This window comes from Hemiscyllium ocellatum, chromosome 12 (assembly GCF_020745735.1).
Source record: "Hemiscyllium ocellatum isolate sHemOce1 chromosome 12, sHemOce1.pat.X.cur, whole genome shotgun sequence".
NCBI classification, from domain to species: domain Eukaryota; kingdom Metazoa; phylum Chordata; class Chondrichthyes; order Orectolobiformes; family Hemiscylliidae; genus Hemiscyllium; species Hemiscyllium ocellatum.
In genome coordinates, this window is record NC_083412.1 from 22,243,022 (window position 1) to 22,261,216 (window position 18,195).

At 39.4% G+C, this 18,195-nt stretch overlaps 1 protein-coding gene across 1 annotated transcript in view; it reads right to left on the reverse strand.

Moving 5' to 3' along the window:
• The window catches only part of cab39l (calcium binding protein 39-like), a 78,525-nt gene that overhangs the window by 16,623 nt on the left and 43,707 nt on the right, over positions 1 to 18,195 (reverse strand). The window contains exons 3-5 of the mRNA XM_060833381.1: positions 14,639 to 14,803; positions 4,245 to 4,363; positions 1,991 to 2,159 (exon numbers count right to left, since the gene is read on the reverse strand). Coding sequence (XP_060689364.1) covers positions 1,991 to 2,159; positions 4,245 to 4,363; positions 14,639 to 14,803 — 453 coding nt within the window. The remainder of the gene's footprint in view (positions 1 to 1,990; positions 2,160 to 4,244; positions 4,364 to 14,638; positions 14,804 to 18,195) is intronic.

Below are 18,195 nucleotides of genomic sequence, written 5' to 3' on the forward strand. Positions count from 1 at the left end.
CCTCCCCCAACACCTCTGTCATGCAGCTGGTGGAACTGCTCTCATCTAGTGCAATTCTTCAGTTAGTAAATGGTAGCCACAGAACCCCAAGTAATGGCATAACTTGCTGTTCCCACATAATTACCTGCAATAAATCTCAAAGATCTGTTGTTAGGGCCTCTCCTATTTCTTATCTACAGTCTGTACCCTCAATGACATCATCTGAAAACATCGCATTAACTTGCACATGAAAATTATGTTCATTACCATGGTTATCAAAATCTCAAGCAAGTTAGTCAGAAGGTTGATGTGGTGCACGTGAACTGCCAAAAGGCATTTGATAAAGTGTCACATAATGGGCTTGCCTACAAAATGCTGTAGACTTTTAAAATAACATGGGTAGTAGAATGGATGGACAAGTAACAAATGGAATTTAGTGCAGAAAAGTGCAAATTGGTAGTAAGAATGAGGGGGCAATAAAAAAAAAGGTACAATTAGGGTGGCACAGTGGCACAGTGGTTAGCACTGCTGCCTCACAGCGCCAGGGACCTGGGTTCAATTCCAGCCTCAGGCGACTGACTGTGTGGAGTTTGCACGTTCTCCCCGTGTCTGCGTGGGTTTCCTCCGGGTGCTTCGGTTTCCTCCCACAGTCCAAAGATGTGCGGGTCAGGTGAATTGGCCATGCTAAATTGCCCGTAGTGTTAGGTAAGGGGTATATGTAGGGGTATGGGTGGGTTGCGCTTCGGCAGGTCGGTGTGGACTTGTTGGGCCGAAGGGCCTGTTTCCACGCTGTATGTAATCTAATCTAATCTAATTCTAGTGTGGTTACAGGGGGCAGAGGAACTTGAGGGTACATGTTAACATTTCAATCATGTGGGAGAACAAGGTTGAGAAGGCTACGAGCAAATCAGAGTAGGATACACTGCTGTAAATAGCAATATAAAGCATTCATGCAAGGAAGTTATGATAAACCGAGATAAAATACTGATTCAGCCATAACTGGATTTTTCCATTCAGTTTTGCATAATGCTTCAGGAAGGGTGTGAAAACACAAGAGAAGGTGCAGAAAGGTTTGACAAGATTGGTTCTAGGGATGAGGAATTTTGTTTTTTAATAAGTTCATTCATGAGTGGTTTGGGTTGGACCCTGAATGCCATTAGGGAGTGAGTTTGACTATTCTGACCCAATAACACTGAATGAACAGTGATACACTTTCAAATCATTTTGCTGAGTGGTTTGTGGGACACATGCAGATGGCAGCGTTCCCCTGCACCTGCTGCTCGCATTCTTCTAAACGATAGTGGTCATTTGGTACTGTCTAAGTAGTATTAGTGAATTTCCATGGTGCATCTTTAGATGGCGTACACTGCTGCTACTCAGTATCAAAGGTGGAGGCAGTGGATAATTGTGGATGTGGTGCCAAGTAGCTATTACTTCATCTTGGATGGTGTCAAGCTTCTTGAGTGGTGAGAGTACAATCACTTCACCTGATGAATGAAGCAGCACTCTGAAAATTTACGATTTCAAATAAACCAGTTGGAACATAATCTGGTGTCATGCAACTTCAGACGAGGTAGAGGGATCAGAGTATCCTGGTCCATAGATTCTCAAGTCAACAGTCTTTGGAACTCCATTCGTCAAGGAATAATGCAGGAAGATACTATGAATATTTCTAAAGGAGAGGTAAGTAAATTCTTGACCAACAAGGGAGTCAATGGCTATCAGGAAGAATGATCTTAACAAATATCAGAGCAGGGCTGAATTGCCTACTTGTGCACCTAATTTTTTTAAAAAAGCTTAATTTTAAAAAAAAATCCAACTCAGTCAAATATTACAGAAGTACAAATTCAAATAGTTGTGTCCTTTCTAAAATGCTGCAAAATGATCAAATTAATTCCATGCATGTACAAACAACAACAAATTTGCAAGAAAGACATCTGCAATGCAACTGTATTATATGCACTTAAACTAAAAATTAAAATTAATGAAACTGTTCAGTGAAATAATTTACCTTAAATGTAGCAAAGGCATCTGAGGCAATGTCAAATGTTGACATTTCCACATATTTGAAGAAATCTCTAAAATGCTCTGAGTAAAGGATTATTTTGGCAAGTGGCTCATGTCTGATGCATTCTCTCAGCATAATTCCACAGTTCAAGGCAATCTCTGGCGTTTCATACCTGAACAAGAGAAAAGTAAATATTTTTGAAGACACTCAAAGGGCAAGAACCAAAGTCTACCATTGTCAGCATCACTGATCAAAGCACAAACTTTAAACATTTGAATAGCAGGATTGGAAATCCATTACAGTTGCAGTGACATGCATTGCTCTGTATTATCTCCTTTTCAATTTCCCCTCAGGAAACATTTCTAATAATATTTTTCTAAAATGTAAGAAAAATAACAGCAAAGGTATTAATCATATCAATAGCACTTACATTAGGAATTGGGAGAGAATCAAAACAAGACAATGACAGATTTTTTGGCTTCATGGAATAAAACCTGCCCATAAGGACTGATCAAAAAGTACAGAAAAATTTCCTTTTTCCAAACTAAGCCATCTTAAAGTTTTCCTCAATAAGTCACACATCATTCCTATTAGCACAACAGAGTTTTAACAGTTATCTTGAATATAATAAATTCGTCTTCATAGCATTTCAAGTCACTTGTGATCTTCCACTTGTGATCCTCACTTTGGACAAGCCTCAAAAACAAAAGTCTGCTTTGTTTTCAAATGTCCAAAATATTAATCAAGTTTTTCTTTCAGGTTCTCATGATTTGTTGTGTATCTCCTCAACTTCGTTTTTATTTGTAGGTGGAAGGTTAGCACAAAAACTGCAGGTCAGTATCTTGCATTTCCTTATATGTTCAAGGAATGTGACTGTCACAAGGAAGGTCAGCATTTGTTCACCATCCATAATTGCCTACGAACTGAGTGGCTTGCTGGGCTGTTTGAGAAGCCCATTTAGTTATTGCTGTGGATCTGTAGTTACATCAAGGCCACGTTAGGCTAGGCTAGGTAAGCATGGCAGATTTCCTTCTGTAAAAGACATTAGTGACTCAGATGCTTGCTTACATAAAATTTAAGCTGAAGATCCAATCAGAAATGCTGATCACAGTTATCTGATCACAATTTCAGTTTTACAGTTGCCATCACTTTTGTGCTTTCCTCTTTTCCCCAACAGCTGTCGAAATCAAATAACTGAAACTAACCAGTTATCAAAACATCAACTGCAATAAACTGGCTGACTATTTTTAACAATTCAATCATATACATGCAACTCATTAAAACATGATTACCTACAATCTGATAATTTCTGACAATTTTGCCAGCTTCACTTGTACCATCACCAAAGATGAAAAATTTCAATCGTGTCCTGTTGAAACTCCAGCTCCATTTATCTGCTCCATTATTGGTGCAGAATATTACCACTTCAATCGTAAACTAAGGTGAAAGCGAGCATCCAACTATATAGTTCAGACTGATAAATTTTCCTAGTGGTTGAACATTGCTCTCATATCCTTACAGCTACTCTGTTTCACTACCTTCCAGAAAAAGTTGATCATTTTCTATTTGAGTAACAGAGCTGAGGCAGTTACAATGGGAAATGAAAGAATTGATATGACAACAACACAATTAAATAGAGGAGAACACATTAGAAATGGAGGAGGCAACATCTCTTGGTCAAAAGTCAAAAAATATAAAGTAGGTCCAATCACTTAGGAAGTTATACTTGTGTGCAAAAAATGTACCATAATACAAAGTGTTGCTTTCAGTTTATCCTCACGACTCAGATTGAATATGTATTGAAATTCAATTACATGTGGCTATTTAAGATGTCAGAAGGTGAATTTCATTTCAAGGGGATTTTTGACTTAAGAAAACGGATTAGGAGAATCATTCAGTATGATATGATCAAAGTGTCAGATAACTTAAAACAAAAAGCAAGTCCTCTAAGCACAATTCACCATTGATGGGGACTGCAGTCATCTTTTGAGTCAGCAAATACCAGACTCGCATCTTATCTTTATGTTAAATTCATAAATTGAATTTAAAATTACTGTACACATCACTTCCTGAATAAGAACACCAAGCTACAGCCCAAGGTATTGAAGTGAAATAGGAGTTTCCAGTTTTCTTGACAACCTTGCTGTGATACCAAAAACTCTCAGGCACCCACACAAATTATACAGTAACTTTGGAAAAAAATCATCGGCATTTAGTGTATTTTATTGATTTTAAAACACCACTGGATAATACTTACCCCTTCAAAAGCATAAACAAGATTTGTTCATGAGAACATATATATTCCACTGTTGGAGTGCGAGTACCAATCTGCCTTCGCAAAATGTTGTTGAAGATCTGGGTGACATCCTTCTTTCCCTATTTCATAAAATATATAGTAACAAGGTCAAAAAGCCTAAAATTTGTACAATACTATTCTTTAAAAAAGGCATAAAATGTAGTCATTAGTCTGCATAACTTAAGATTTCAAAATAACTAACTACATTAAACCAAAAACAGTTAATAAAAGCAAAACATGGTGGATGTTAGAAGTATGAAATGAAAACAGAAAATACTGCAGAAATAATAAGTCGGATGCACAACAGATGCTGCCACACCCAAGTTTCCAATGCATTGTCTGTTTCAAACCAAAATTTTAGTTGCTTGAAAATACTATAACTCAGTTTTTTAAAAAATCTTCAAAATTACCAAGTTAGTTTGTTCACAAATGGGCCTTCCTTGCCTGAGAGCAATTATTAAATAAAATAAAGCAAAACTCATACTGAGTAGTATCAACTTCATTCAGAAAGCCTTCAAATGCATTTGAAGGATGCCTAATTAACAAATGCATGTTATCGTGCATGCCATCACTTCACATGAAGTCTTGCTCATTCTTGGAATGCATATATTGTTTAAAGAGGGAACTCATTGTGATGTTGCTTGAACAGCTTTAAGACACACTCAATAACTGCGACTAATGTCTTAGAGTTGAGGACAAAACAGTGACTGAAATTATGGGATGATGGATATGAGGGAGAAAGGCCCTCCAGCTCATTAAATTAGCTACCTCAACAGATAATTTCTTCTCACTAATATATTTTGTTAAAAGGCGGTCTGGCTAAATACTCTAATATGTATGTCAGGGGCAGTAAACACTGTGGTAATGTGATCCTCAGACAGTGACTAATGCTCTGGGATTGCGGTTCAATCTTATTACAGCTGAGAGAATTAAACTTAATTAATCAATAACTCTGGAATGAAGAGCAGTCTCGGTGATGATGATCATAAAACTATTAAATTCTTGTTAGTAGCCCATCTAGTTCAGTAATGTCTTTCAGGGGAGGAAATCTGATGACATCAATGTGATTGAAACTGCCCTCTGAAATGGAGTACCAAAAGAGGGACAAAATTGTTTCAAACTGCTACTGAATTGAAGAACAAATTAAAAAGTAAAGAAAGACCACAGGAATGCATGTTCAGTAAACAGCAGAAGCAGCATGTTATAAACAGAATTAAGTGATCACACAACCAACACAGACCAGAACTCTACATAGAGTCATAGAGATGTACAGCAGGGAAACAGACCCTTCGGTCCAACTGGTCAATGCCAACCAGATATCCCAACCTAATCTGGTCCCACCTGCCAGTACCCTGCCCATATCCCTCCAAACCCTTCCTATTCATATACCCATCCAAATGCCTCTTAAATGTTGCCATCGTACTAGCCTCCACCACTACCTCTGGGAGCTCATTCCATACATGTACCACCCTCTGCGTGAAAACGTTGCCCCTTAGGTCTCTTTTATATCTTTCCCCTCTCACCCTAAATCTTTGCCCTCTAGTTCTGGACTCCCCAACCCCAGAGAAAAGACTTTGTCTATTTACCCTATCCATGCCCCTCATGATTTTATAAACCTCAGAAGTCACCCCTCAGCTTCCGACGCTCCAGGGAAAATTGAAAGGTTTCACAACATCCTTCCGATAGGAAGGAGACCAGAATTGCACACAATATTCCAGAAGTGGCCTAACCAATGTCCTGTACAGCCACAACACGACCTCCCAACTCCTGTACTCAATACTCTGATCAATAAAGGAAAGCATACCAAACGCCTTCTTCACTATCCTATCTACTTGCACCTCCACTTTCAAGGAGCTACGAACTTGCACTCCAAGGTCTCTTTGTTCAGCAACGCACCCTAGGACCTTACCATTAAGTGTATATGTCCTGCTAAGATTCGCTTTCCCAAAATGTAGCACCTTGCATTTATCAAAATTCAGCTCCATCTGTCACTTCTCAGCCCATTGGTCCATCTGATCAAGATCCCATTGTAATCTGAAGTAATCTTCTTTACTATCCACTATACCTCCAATTCTGGTGTTTATTTGCAAACTTATTAACTATACCTCTAATGCTCTGATCCAAATCATTTATGTAGATGACAAAAATTAGTGGACCCAGCACCGATCCTTGTGGCACTCCACTGGTCACAGGCTTCCAGTCTGAAAAACAACCCTCCAACACCACCCTGTCTTCTACCTTTGAGCCAGTTCTGTATCCAAGTGAAAAATTCTCCTTGTATTCCATGAGATCTAACCTTGCTCACCAATCTCCCATGGGGAACCTTGTCAAATGCCTTACTGAAGTTCATATAGATCACGTTCACCATTCTGCCCTCATCAATCTTCTTCGTTACTTCTTCAAAAAACTCAATCATGTTCATGAGACATGATTTCCCATGCACAAAACCCATGTTGACTATCCCTAAACAGTCCTTGCCTTTCCAAATACATGTACATCCTGTCCCTCATGATTCCCTCCAACAACATGTCCACCATCGACGTCAGGCTCACCGGTCTATATTCCCTGGGTCGTCCTTACCACCAGTGGCACCACATTAGCCAACCTCCAGTCTTCCAACACCTCATCTGTGACTATTGATGATACAAATATCTCAGCAAGTGGCCCAGCAATCACTTCCCTAGTTTCCCACAGAGTTCTAGCTGATCGGGTCCTAGTGATTTATCCACCTTTATGCATTTCAGAACATCCAGCACTTCCTCCTCTGTAATATGGACATTTTGCAAGATGTCACCATCTATTTCCCTATATTCTGTACCTTCCATGTCCTTTTCCACAGTAAACACTGAAGCAAAACACTCATTTAGTATCTCCCCCATTTTCTGCAGCTCCACACAAAGGCCGCCTTGCTGATCTTTGAGGGACCCTATTCTCTCCCTAGTTACCCTTTTGTCCTTAATGTATTTGTGAAATCCTGTTGGATTCTCCTTAACTCTATTTGCCAAAGCTATCTCATGTCTCCTTTTTGCCCTCCTAATTTCCCGCTTATGTACACTCCTACTGCCTTTATACTCTAAGGATTTGTTTGATCTATCCTGTCTATACCTGACATATACCTGACCAAACCCTCAATTTCTTTAGTCATCCAGCATTCCCTATAGCTATCAACCTTTCCTTTCACCCTAACCAGAATATACTGTCTCTGGAACCTCATTACCTCATTTCTGAAGACTTACCATTTTCCAGTCATCCCTTTACCTGCGAACGTCTGCCCCCAATCAGTTCTTACCTATTACTGTCAAAATCAGCCTTCCTCCAATTTAGAACTTCAACGTTTCAATCTGGTCTATCCCTTTCCATCACTATTTTAAAACTAATAGAATTATGGTCACTCCAGAGAGCTTTCTCTCTGACACCTCAGTCACTTGCCCAGCCTTATTTCCCAAGAGGAGGTCAAGTCTCGGAGCTACATCCACACAGAATCTGAAAATTTTCTTGCACACACTTACATTCTTCTACAGTTCTGCCATATCTACATTGCGACTGCAAAAGGTCACCACAACAAAAATTATCCCTATTCTCAATAATGTCAGAGTCCAATACATCAATTAAAATAAATATGCTGGCTGAGGTATTTGCAATCATTTTCAGTTCGAAGCTCCAAGTGAATAACCCATCTTGGATTGCTCCAGGAATGTTCAGCGTTACAGATGCAAGTTTTTCAGCTAATGAAAGCAGCACGGTGGCTCAGTGGTTAGCACTGCTGCCTCACAGCACCAGGGTCCCAGGTTCGATTCCAGCTTCGGGCGACTGTGTGTGTGGAGTTTGCACATTCTCTCAGTGTCTGCATGGGTTTCATCTGGGTGCTCCAGTTTCCTCCCACACTCCAAAGATGTGCAGGTCAGGTAAATTGGCCATGCTAAATTGCCCATAGTGTTAGGTACATTAGTCAGAGAAATGGCTGGGTTACTCTTCAGAGAGTCGGTATGGACTTGTTGGGCCGAAGGGCCCGTCTCCACACTGTAGGGAATCTAATCTAATCACAAAGAAACCTGCTTCACATGATATCAAAAATGACAAAAAGCACTGGTTACAGCAAAGACTATAGGCTGTGACTAACTGTAACAGTGAAGACGTGTGCTCCAAAACTAACCATGCACCTAGCCAAACAGATCTTGTACAGCTCGAAGTCTGCCATCTGCCTGAAAATAGAAAATCATCTAGGTATGATCTAACCATAAAAAGCAGGATAAATTCAACCCACCCAACCGATCAATCTACCCTCAAGTTTTAGCAATGATGCAAAGTGTTGTTGACAAGCAGAATGTAGTCACAAACTCCCTACCGTGTGGAAACAGGGCATTCATCCCATGGAGTTCACACCGAATCTCCGAAGAGCATAACACACAGGCCCAGCCCCGCCCAGCCTATCCCTGTAACCCCGCATTTCCCTTGGCCAATCCACCTAAGTCCATACATTTTTGATATGGGGAGGAAACCAAATCACCTAGAGGAAACCCACGCAGACAGTTGCCTGAGGATAGAATTGAACCAAGGTCCCTGTCGCTGTGAGGCAGCAATGTGAACTACTGAGTCACCATTCCCCAATACTCAACAATAATCTGCTCACTGCTGTTCAATTTGCATTCTGTCAGGGCTATGTGGCTCCAGACTTCAAAGCCTTGGTCCAGATACGGAGCAAAAGAAAGGAGAATTCCAAAGGTGACTACCCTTGACATCAAAGTAGAATTTGACTGAGTATGGCATCAAGGAGTCTTATCAAAATTAAGGTTAATGGAATTGAGGTAAACTCTTCATAAATTGAAGTTACACTTAATGCAAAGGATGATGCTTGTGGCTGTTGAAGGCCAATTATCTCAGGGTCTGGAAGTGATCTTTGGCATGAGATCCCAGGTCTAACCATCTTCAGGTGCTTTATCAATGACCATTAAGCAGAAACTGAATCGAAGCAGCCATAATGTAGCTATAAAGGCAAATCAGAAGCTGGAAATTATTTTGTAAATCATGTGTTCCCTAACTCCCCAAAGTATTTCCACTACTACACAGCACAGGTCAGAAGTATGATGTAAAATTCTGCACTTGCACAGGATGAGTGCATCTCCAGCAAAAAGCTTAACACCATCAAGGACAAAGCAGATGTTTCTGTAGGTCCCTGTGATGTTCTACGCCAATCAGTTTATCTTTATTTTAAAAAACTGTAGTGAAGTTTCTAGTTTCCATACCACAGTGTGATTTCCCCACACTGTCTATCTTAAACATAACTAGACCTTACTTAGCTGCAATCTGCAAGCTTTGGAATAGCTTCCTATTTGTTTTAGCTATAGTACCCCTAAATTATTCATAAAATTCATAAATATTGGTCCCGGCATTGACCATCATTTTCTGTCTTTCTCCAATCCAAAAACACACCTTTTAACTTATACACTCTGCTTTTTACTTTATTTAACCAATATGCTGTCTTTTCAGTCCCTATTTCACAAGAGACTATCAGAAGGCATTTTAGAAATGCAAGAATATTCCAGAGGTTGACTGCTGTATAGAACTCACTGTCTGAAAGGGTCGTAGAGGTGGGAACCATCACAACGTTTACCTGTAAATAATATTTAGATGATTACCTGATGTGCCAGTGTCCAAACAAATAATGGAATAGATAGATGCTTGATGACTGGCATAGACCCAAAAGGCTGATGGGGGTCATTTGGTGCTGTAAAACTGAATCTAAAATGACCTTCAATTCATTACCTGGTCTCTGCTTTCCATAGCACCTTCAAAAAAAATTTTAATCACTTGTTAAGTCCAAATTAGTCTTTTGGAATTTTGAGTCAAATTTTAAGGATTTCCTGATGAAGAGCTTATGCTCGAAAAGTCGACTCCCCTGCTCTTCGAATGCTGCCTGACCGGCTGTGCTTTTCCAGCACCACACCTTTTGTCTCTGACAGCCAGCATCTGCAGTCTTCACTTTCTGCTTTTTGAATTTTGAGTCTAACTATACCCCACCCCCAATAAATTGTCATTCTGGTGTTTTCTTATGTTTTGTTTCCTAACAAAGCTGACCTTTATGCTGCACCAGTATATTGTTTTCACTGTAATTATGTCCTTTACCTTTTACTTCATGATTCTCAAGATCCTTAATCTCTCCCACTCTCTAACCTAGCCTTGACCTTGCCCTTTTCCAACAATGTAAAACCCATCACATTTCCCAAGATTGCTCTGGAAACATTAACTGGGTCCCTTTTTCCAGTGATGCTGCCACATCTGCTGAGTTTCTCCCAGCAGTTTTCATTTTTATTTCCAATCTCCTGCATCACAGTTTTTGACTTTTTAAGAATCTTTCCTAATGTAGTGAGTCTCACCTGGTACAACTCATTTACATAGTCAGAAATTAGAAAATCTTACAATTTCCGCAGTATCATATGAAGAAATACTTGTTGCCAGGTCTTTGAATTCAATTGACAGGGAAACAATAACCACTAACCCATAGGTGACTTGAGGATGATCTGAATTGAAACAACTAACTATGGTATTGAAGCCTTGACAGCTGTACAAAATGCAAAATGCAGCAGGATGCACTTTGGTTAACATGATACTAAGAAGCGAATAATCTAGGTTACAGGGTGCACTATAATAAGTGACGTGGTATCTATGTTTTGGTCGTTAGGCTTGCCAAGAGTAAAAAGCTATGAATATAGTAGATTAGACCAAATTATAACTAATTGGATTCAAGTCCCAAAGGTCAGCCAAACATAAATTGTTTTCAAGAGACACTTAAAATTAATTCAATTGAAATATTATTCTATTACAGACATGAGAAAAGGGGCAAGAAAATACATCCTCTATGATCACAGGACGGGAGAATTTGAGCTACAGGGAGAGGCTGAATAGGTTGGGGCTGTTTTTCCTGGAGCATCAGAGGCTGAGGGGTGACCTTATGGAGGCTTATAAAATCATGAGGGCCATCGATAGGGTGAATAGACAAGGTCTTTTCCCTAGGGTGAGGGAGTCCAGAATTGGAAGGCACAGGTTTAGGGTGAGAGGGAAAAGATAGAAAAGGGACCTAGGAGGAGCTTTTTCATGCAGAGGGTGGTACGTGTATGGAATCAGCTGCCAGAGGAAGTGGTGGAGACTGGCACAATTGCAGCATTTAAAAGGCAGCTGGATGGGTATATCAATAGTAGGAAGGGTTTAAGAGGGATACGGGCCAACTGCTGGCAAATGGAACTAGATTAGATTAGGATATCTGGTTGGCGTTGTCAAGTTGGATCAAAGGGTTTGTTTCCGTGCTGCACATCTCTAATGACACTAAGACAGGAAACATTTCTTCAGATGAAAGTTTTATATTTACAGCTTTAAAAATAATGATTTACTAAATTTTACTTATATTGGTCTATTATGAAAGCCAATAACAGTTCACTCTGCTCTACACTCGAATTGGTCTGCTAGCTGAAAGTCAAAGCTGAAACTACAGGCCTAAATGAAAAGAGAAAATATGACATTAAACACTGCATCCTGGATCTTTTTCAGTCACCAAGTTCATTCTCATCTATGTATTTGTTAAATCCAATCCACTGCAGCAGCATATATCCTGTCTATGCATTACTACTTATCTACCACTGCCATTTTTCAATGCTAAAATAATTGACTGGTGATAAAAACTCAAATTTATTGTGTCCTGGGGTTACTGCTGTTAAATTTGAGGGCCAGAAACAAAGTTAATCTTTGTCAGCGGATAAATCCTGCATTAGTTTGAGACTATATACAAATCTACCCATATATTTCAGGCCATTTCCAAATTCTCCATTCATTCAGATTTGAAAGCAACCAATATATTTATGTCATCAGAGGACCACTTTCCTTCCCTTCTGGTACCTCCAAGTAAAAGCAGCCCAAGTGGGTTCAGGTTGAATGTGTATTTGAAACTATAATTAGAAAACATAGGCCATTATTCACATCTTGAAAATGTATTTTGGGAGCCATAGCACATAAAATGACTGCAGTGCATTCCCATATTGAGCCACTCTAAGATGACAGTAAATTGTTGAAGTTTCATTTGTAAAACCTTGCAATAAGAAACACAAGCTTTAGTTCAGAATAGGTACAAAAACAGCCTTTGTGCAGCTAAGAAACATTTATATGTAAAATAATCATGGGATTAATCAGTTGATTATAACCAAGTAATATTACTTCTGGAAATAAGATCAACGGTGCTCTAGAAAGATAAAATGAAAAAAAAATTCCATGAGCTTTGAAAGGGATCCAAAGTAAAATGAAATCACATTAATCAGATAGTTGACTATTTTACAGCACAAACATAACTATGAGGAAGTGGTGGATTTACCAAACATGTCTAGCAACTTCTGTGGAGACAGGGTCAAAGTTAACACTGAGTCAAAATATTCAGCACTTAGTCCTTTAATGTCTGATTTCCAGCTCAAAAACTGCATGAATCCATGTAAGTTTCTGTAAATCAGTGTTTTAGTTTAGAGTCAGTCTGACCATTGTGGCACAGATAGTCTCACATAGGGCAGCTTGCACCTTAAATGCATTATCTGGGCTGACATGACACCAATTGTTAAAGTTCACTTGAGAATGTAACTTTAAAAAAGTTCTGCAATTTACATATGAAAGAACTGAAACTAACATGATCATTATAAAAGATGAGATAATTAAATAATCCAGTCTTTTTCAACATACAATTTTAATTGCATCTTTTTGCCATAAATTCTGTCTTGCCATCTTATACTCCACAACCACCTCATGAAGGAGCAGCGCTCCAAAAGCTACTGCTTCCAAATAAACCTGTTGGACTATAACCTGGTGTGTGATTTTTAACTTTGTACACCCCACTCCAACACCAAGTCATGGCTAGAATATGGCAGATGAAATACAATGTGATTAAGTTATTCACTTTGGTAGAAAAGAAATGAAAAGGCATATTTCTTAAAGGGGTAAGAGGCTGAAATGTGGAGGAGTGCAAAGAGATATCACTGCTCATGGATTACTATTAGCTAGCATGCAGATATAGGAATTAGGAAGGCAAATGGTATGTCGGTCTTCACCAGAAAGGCACGGGTACAGGAGAAAAGATGACTTGCTGTAGTTGAGTGAAGCCTGAGCGAGACATCATCTGGAAGTATTGTGTATAATTTATGTGCCTGTGTGTGTGGTTTACTTGCCATACACGGAATGCAACATAAATTCACTAGATTAATCCCAAGGATGGTGAGGGATTGCTTTAGGAGATGAGATTAGAGATTGGGTCTGCATGTCTTGGACCTTCAAAGAATGAAAACTGACTTAATTGAAGCCTGCAATAGTCTTACAGGGAATGATAGGGTGGATGTAGCTAAGATGCTTCCCCTGGATGGTGAGTCTAAAATCAGGAACATAATCCCAACATAAGAGGTAGACCAATAAAATCAGGATGTTTTTTTGTTGAAAGGTTAGTGAATCGTTGGATTTCTCCACTTCAGAGTTGTGAAAGTTCAAACATTAAGCATGTCCAAGGCAGAAATTGACAGGCTCCAGAGATTGATGATATCAAAGGATTTGGAGACAATGTGGTACATTGCATTGAGATAGATGATCTACCATGATCTAACTCAATAATGGAGCATGATCAATAGGCTGAATGACCTACTCTTATTCTTACAGAAACAAAAAAAAGTCACAAAAACAATAAACTGGAATGATTTGACACAATATAAAGACCAAAAATAAGCAGGTACCCTAAACATATCCAAAACATGCTCAAGTGTCCACCATGTTTTCTTGTATCTTTCCATTGTGAGGACACAGTACTGGGGTAGGTCAAGATCAAACTGTCCAGTTAAGGAGGCACTGGGTACAATGAACAATGTGCAATAACAGATATAAGAAGTGCAAAATTCCAGAGAAATAATCAGGCGTTTAGGGCTGTCAACTTCAGAAGAAACAAAACAAGTGGTGTATATTGAGAATAAAATATAAACTTTGGCAAGAGCAGCAACATCCTGCTTTTGCCTCAAAGAATCCCTAATGTATCTGAATTGTACTACATCGGAACTCCTAAAAGCAAGATAGTTTCATCAGACAGAATAGGTGACAAAGCTTGTGTGTTACATGAAGGATCTGCAATTTAAAAAGTGACTTCCCATACTGTAAAGGAGCCTAAATTTTAGCAAATCACCTTCCACTGCAGATAAAATTCAATGCCAAAAGCAAGTGTAAACTGCAGATCAATTTTGCTTTAAATATCAGACAAAACAGACCAATGTTTTAAACTTTAACTATTCTGAAACAGTTCACTAAATAAAACAGACATGGAGAAAACACACTCCTGCTTCAGTATTACCTACCTCAAAGTCTATCAGTTGCAAGTGTGCAATTAATGATATCAGCAATCCACTATTGTATAGCTCCTGTGCCAACTGTGCAACTGTTTCAGTCTGAGGCTCCTTATCATTGGTACCACATAGAATCTCTTTCATGGTTAGCAGGCATTTTGATACTTCTTCAGAGGCCTAAAGTTTAAAAACAAAAGAATTAATCTTCTCTCCAAGGTGCAGTTGCAGATAGCTTAATTAGCAAAAACTGGATGGGAATGAAAATCATTTTAAAAAAAAAAATCAATGAAACATCAAAATAGGAAACTTGTGGAAAAACTCTGGAGATACATCTACTGCACTTGTGCAGTCATGGTGTCATAAAGATATACAGCATGGAAACAGACCCTTCACTACAACTCAACCATGCTGACCAAATATCCTAAATTAATCTAGTCCCATTTGTCAGCACTGGGCCCATGTCCCTCTAAACCACTCCTATTCACATGCCCTTCCAGAATGCCTTTTAAATATTGTAATTATACCAGCCTCAACCACTTCCTCTGGCAGCTCTTTACATACACGCACCATCCTCTGAAAAGGTTGCCCCTCAGGTCCCTTTTAAATCTTTCCCCTCTCACTTTTAACCTATGCCCTCCAGTTTTGGACCCCCCACCCCAGGCAAAAGACCTCGTCTATCTATCTTATCCATGCCCCTCATGCTTTCATAAATCGATAGAAGTCATCCCTCGACCTCCAATGTTCTCCCAGTTGTAAGATTAATTTCAGAAAATAAACCAAGAAAGTCATGATCTGAAATCGCTAATTTATAGGATCATATTTAGTGCAGTAAACAACATTTCCAAATATTTAATACCATCATTGACAAATCACAATAGTCAAGATATGCATTGTAATACTTTTCAGATACCTTCATCAAATTGAGCTGGAGAAGTTATCTGTTGTCATGTCTTTATTTCTAGATGATCAAGAGTAATATTACACTTTTATCAGAAAAATATGTTAGTTGCTGCATAAAGTCTGGTGCCACAGAAAAAAAATCTACTTATCATGCAATGTTACAATACAAAAGGCATATACCCTCTCCATTTTCTAGGAGGATCAGCCAATTTTAAAGCATGGGAAGGAATCTTACAGCGCAGTGATAGTATCCTCAGCTCTGAGCCAAATGACCTGGGTGTAAGCCCTACTCGCCAGAGAGGTTTGTCATAACATGTCTGAACAGATTATTAAATATAATTAAAAGTAATGTGAGAAATCATGCACATCTCATGCACAGAAAAACAATGTGGTGTTGCATTGGAGCGTTGTTAAATAGTCTAATCACACCAGACCAATTCGCAATCCACTTAACATTTGCACCACACTCTTAAGCAAAGAATCAAACTCTTTAATCCTTACCATGCTCCAGAAAAGCAGGTGGTGAGTAATTCATCTCACAGGAACCACAACAGCAAAAATAAATAAATGTTTTCATGCAATGCTTCCTTTCAGTCACTGTGCTATGAGCGGAACAGTGGATCAGTGGTTAGCACTGCTGTCTCACAGTACCAGGGACCCGGGTTTGATTCCAGCCTCAGTTGACTGACTGTGTGGAATCTGCACATTCTCCCAGTGCCTGCGTGGGTTTCCTCTGGGTGCTCCAGTTTCCTCCCACAATCCGAAGGTGTGCAGGTTAGGTGAATTGATCATGCTACATTGTCCATATAGTGTTCGGGGATGTGTGGGTTAGGTGCATTAGTCAGGGGTAAACGTAGAGTAATAGGGTAGGGGCATGGGTTTGGGTGGATTACTCTTTGGAGGGTCGGTGTGGACGTATTGGGCCAAATAGCCTGTTTCCACATTGTAGGGATTCTGTGAAAAACACAAGTACTCAAAATACATGGCAGGTGTGTCAGTTCCTGTGGAGAGAGAAATAGAGTTATGTTAGAGTCAAATATGACTCTCCAGAACTCAAGGAAGATAGGCTTTTTTGCTATCAAAAGTCGGGATGAAAACAAATAGGTCTCATCAAGGATAGGGCCAAGGGTAGGGGATTAAATGACAAAGATATAATGGAACAAAAAGCAGAGGAAGTGAAAGTCAAGAATAAGAAAATTGGTCAGCTTTACCTCAATATCAGAATAATGAATTCCTCTGTCCAAAAGCAAAAATATGAAAAATAAAATTCTTAAGAAAACCCAAATCAAAATGGGACACCGAAAGTTTTGAATTTAATGTTTAAGCCTAATCAGAAGAGGAAGTTGTTCCTTGCACTTGCATTGAATTTCACAGGAATGCTGCAGAACGTAGAGGACTGAAACTGGTGTTACAGCAAATGAAGAATTAAAATGGCAAGCATCAGGGTCATGATTGCAGACTGACTGAAAGTGGTCCACAAAGTGGTCATTCGGTCATCAGTTTTTCACCCCCCCCCCCCCCCCCATGACCTCTACAACCTAGAAGGATAAAGAAAGCAGATACATCAGGGTATCGCAACTTGCAAGCTTCCTTCCAAATGGCGCACTGTCACATCAAAATAATACCACTTCTTCATTGTCCCAATGTCAAAAAATTTGGAATTCCCCTCCCCCCTTGCTAACAACATTAAGTTGCCATAGTACCAGAGAATCATACAGCGACTCTCTCATTAGAGAGAAACATCTGGCTGCAAGTTTAACCAGTGAGTCACCATGCCTCAGGCAGGGGCAAAGTTGAGAAGGTGGGACCTTCACGATGACTTCAGCCACATTTGCAATGCAGAAGTCAACATGGAGGTCCTGCCTTCTCAACATCACCCTCTCATCTCAGGCAAGGTGACCCACAAGTTAAAATCATGACCTGGTCACCTATCTTTAATGAGAAAGCAGCCTAACAATGTAGTGGGTATACCAACATGTCGAGAACTGCAATGGTTCAAGAAGACAGCACGCCACTACCTTTTTGTAGGGCAATAAGGGATAAACAATAAAAGCAGGCATAGCCTGCAATGCCCTTATCCTCTGAACAAGTAAAACAAATTGTGAAGATTGTATTGTGAGCAGTAACAACAGTGTACAATATTGCAAGTATAAGTAAATTGCAGCTTCATGGTCACTCTGGGTAAATTGTGGCAGAATGGTAATGTCACTGGACAAGTAATCTAGAGGTCCAGACTCACGCCTGAGGTACTGGTACAAATTTGACCATGGCAGCTGGTGGAATCGGATTGCAATTGTAAAATCTGTAGTCAAAATCAAGCATCAGTAATGAAACAATCTTTAATTTTCATAGAAAACCCTTTTGATTCACTAACATCCCAAAATTAGGGAAGGAAATCCACTATTATCTGACCTCCATGTTATACCTTCCGAAACAGCCTACCAAGTTATTTGGTTATATCAAACAAAACTAAAGGAACGAGTAAAACTGGATGGACCACCCAGCAACAATCTAGGCATCTGAAACGTGAATAGAAAATCAAATCCCACCAACTCTGCAAAGTCCATCTTACTAATAACATGGAGGATTGTGCCAAAACTTGAGTGCACTGTCCCACAGACTGGTAAAGCAACAGTATCACGAAGCTGTACAATCATGACTTGTAGGTG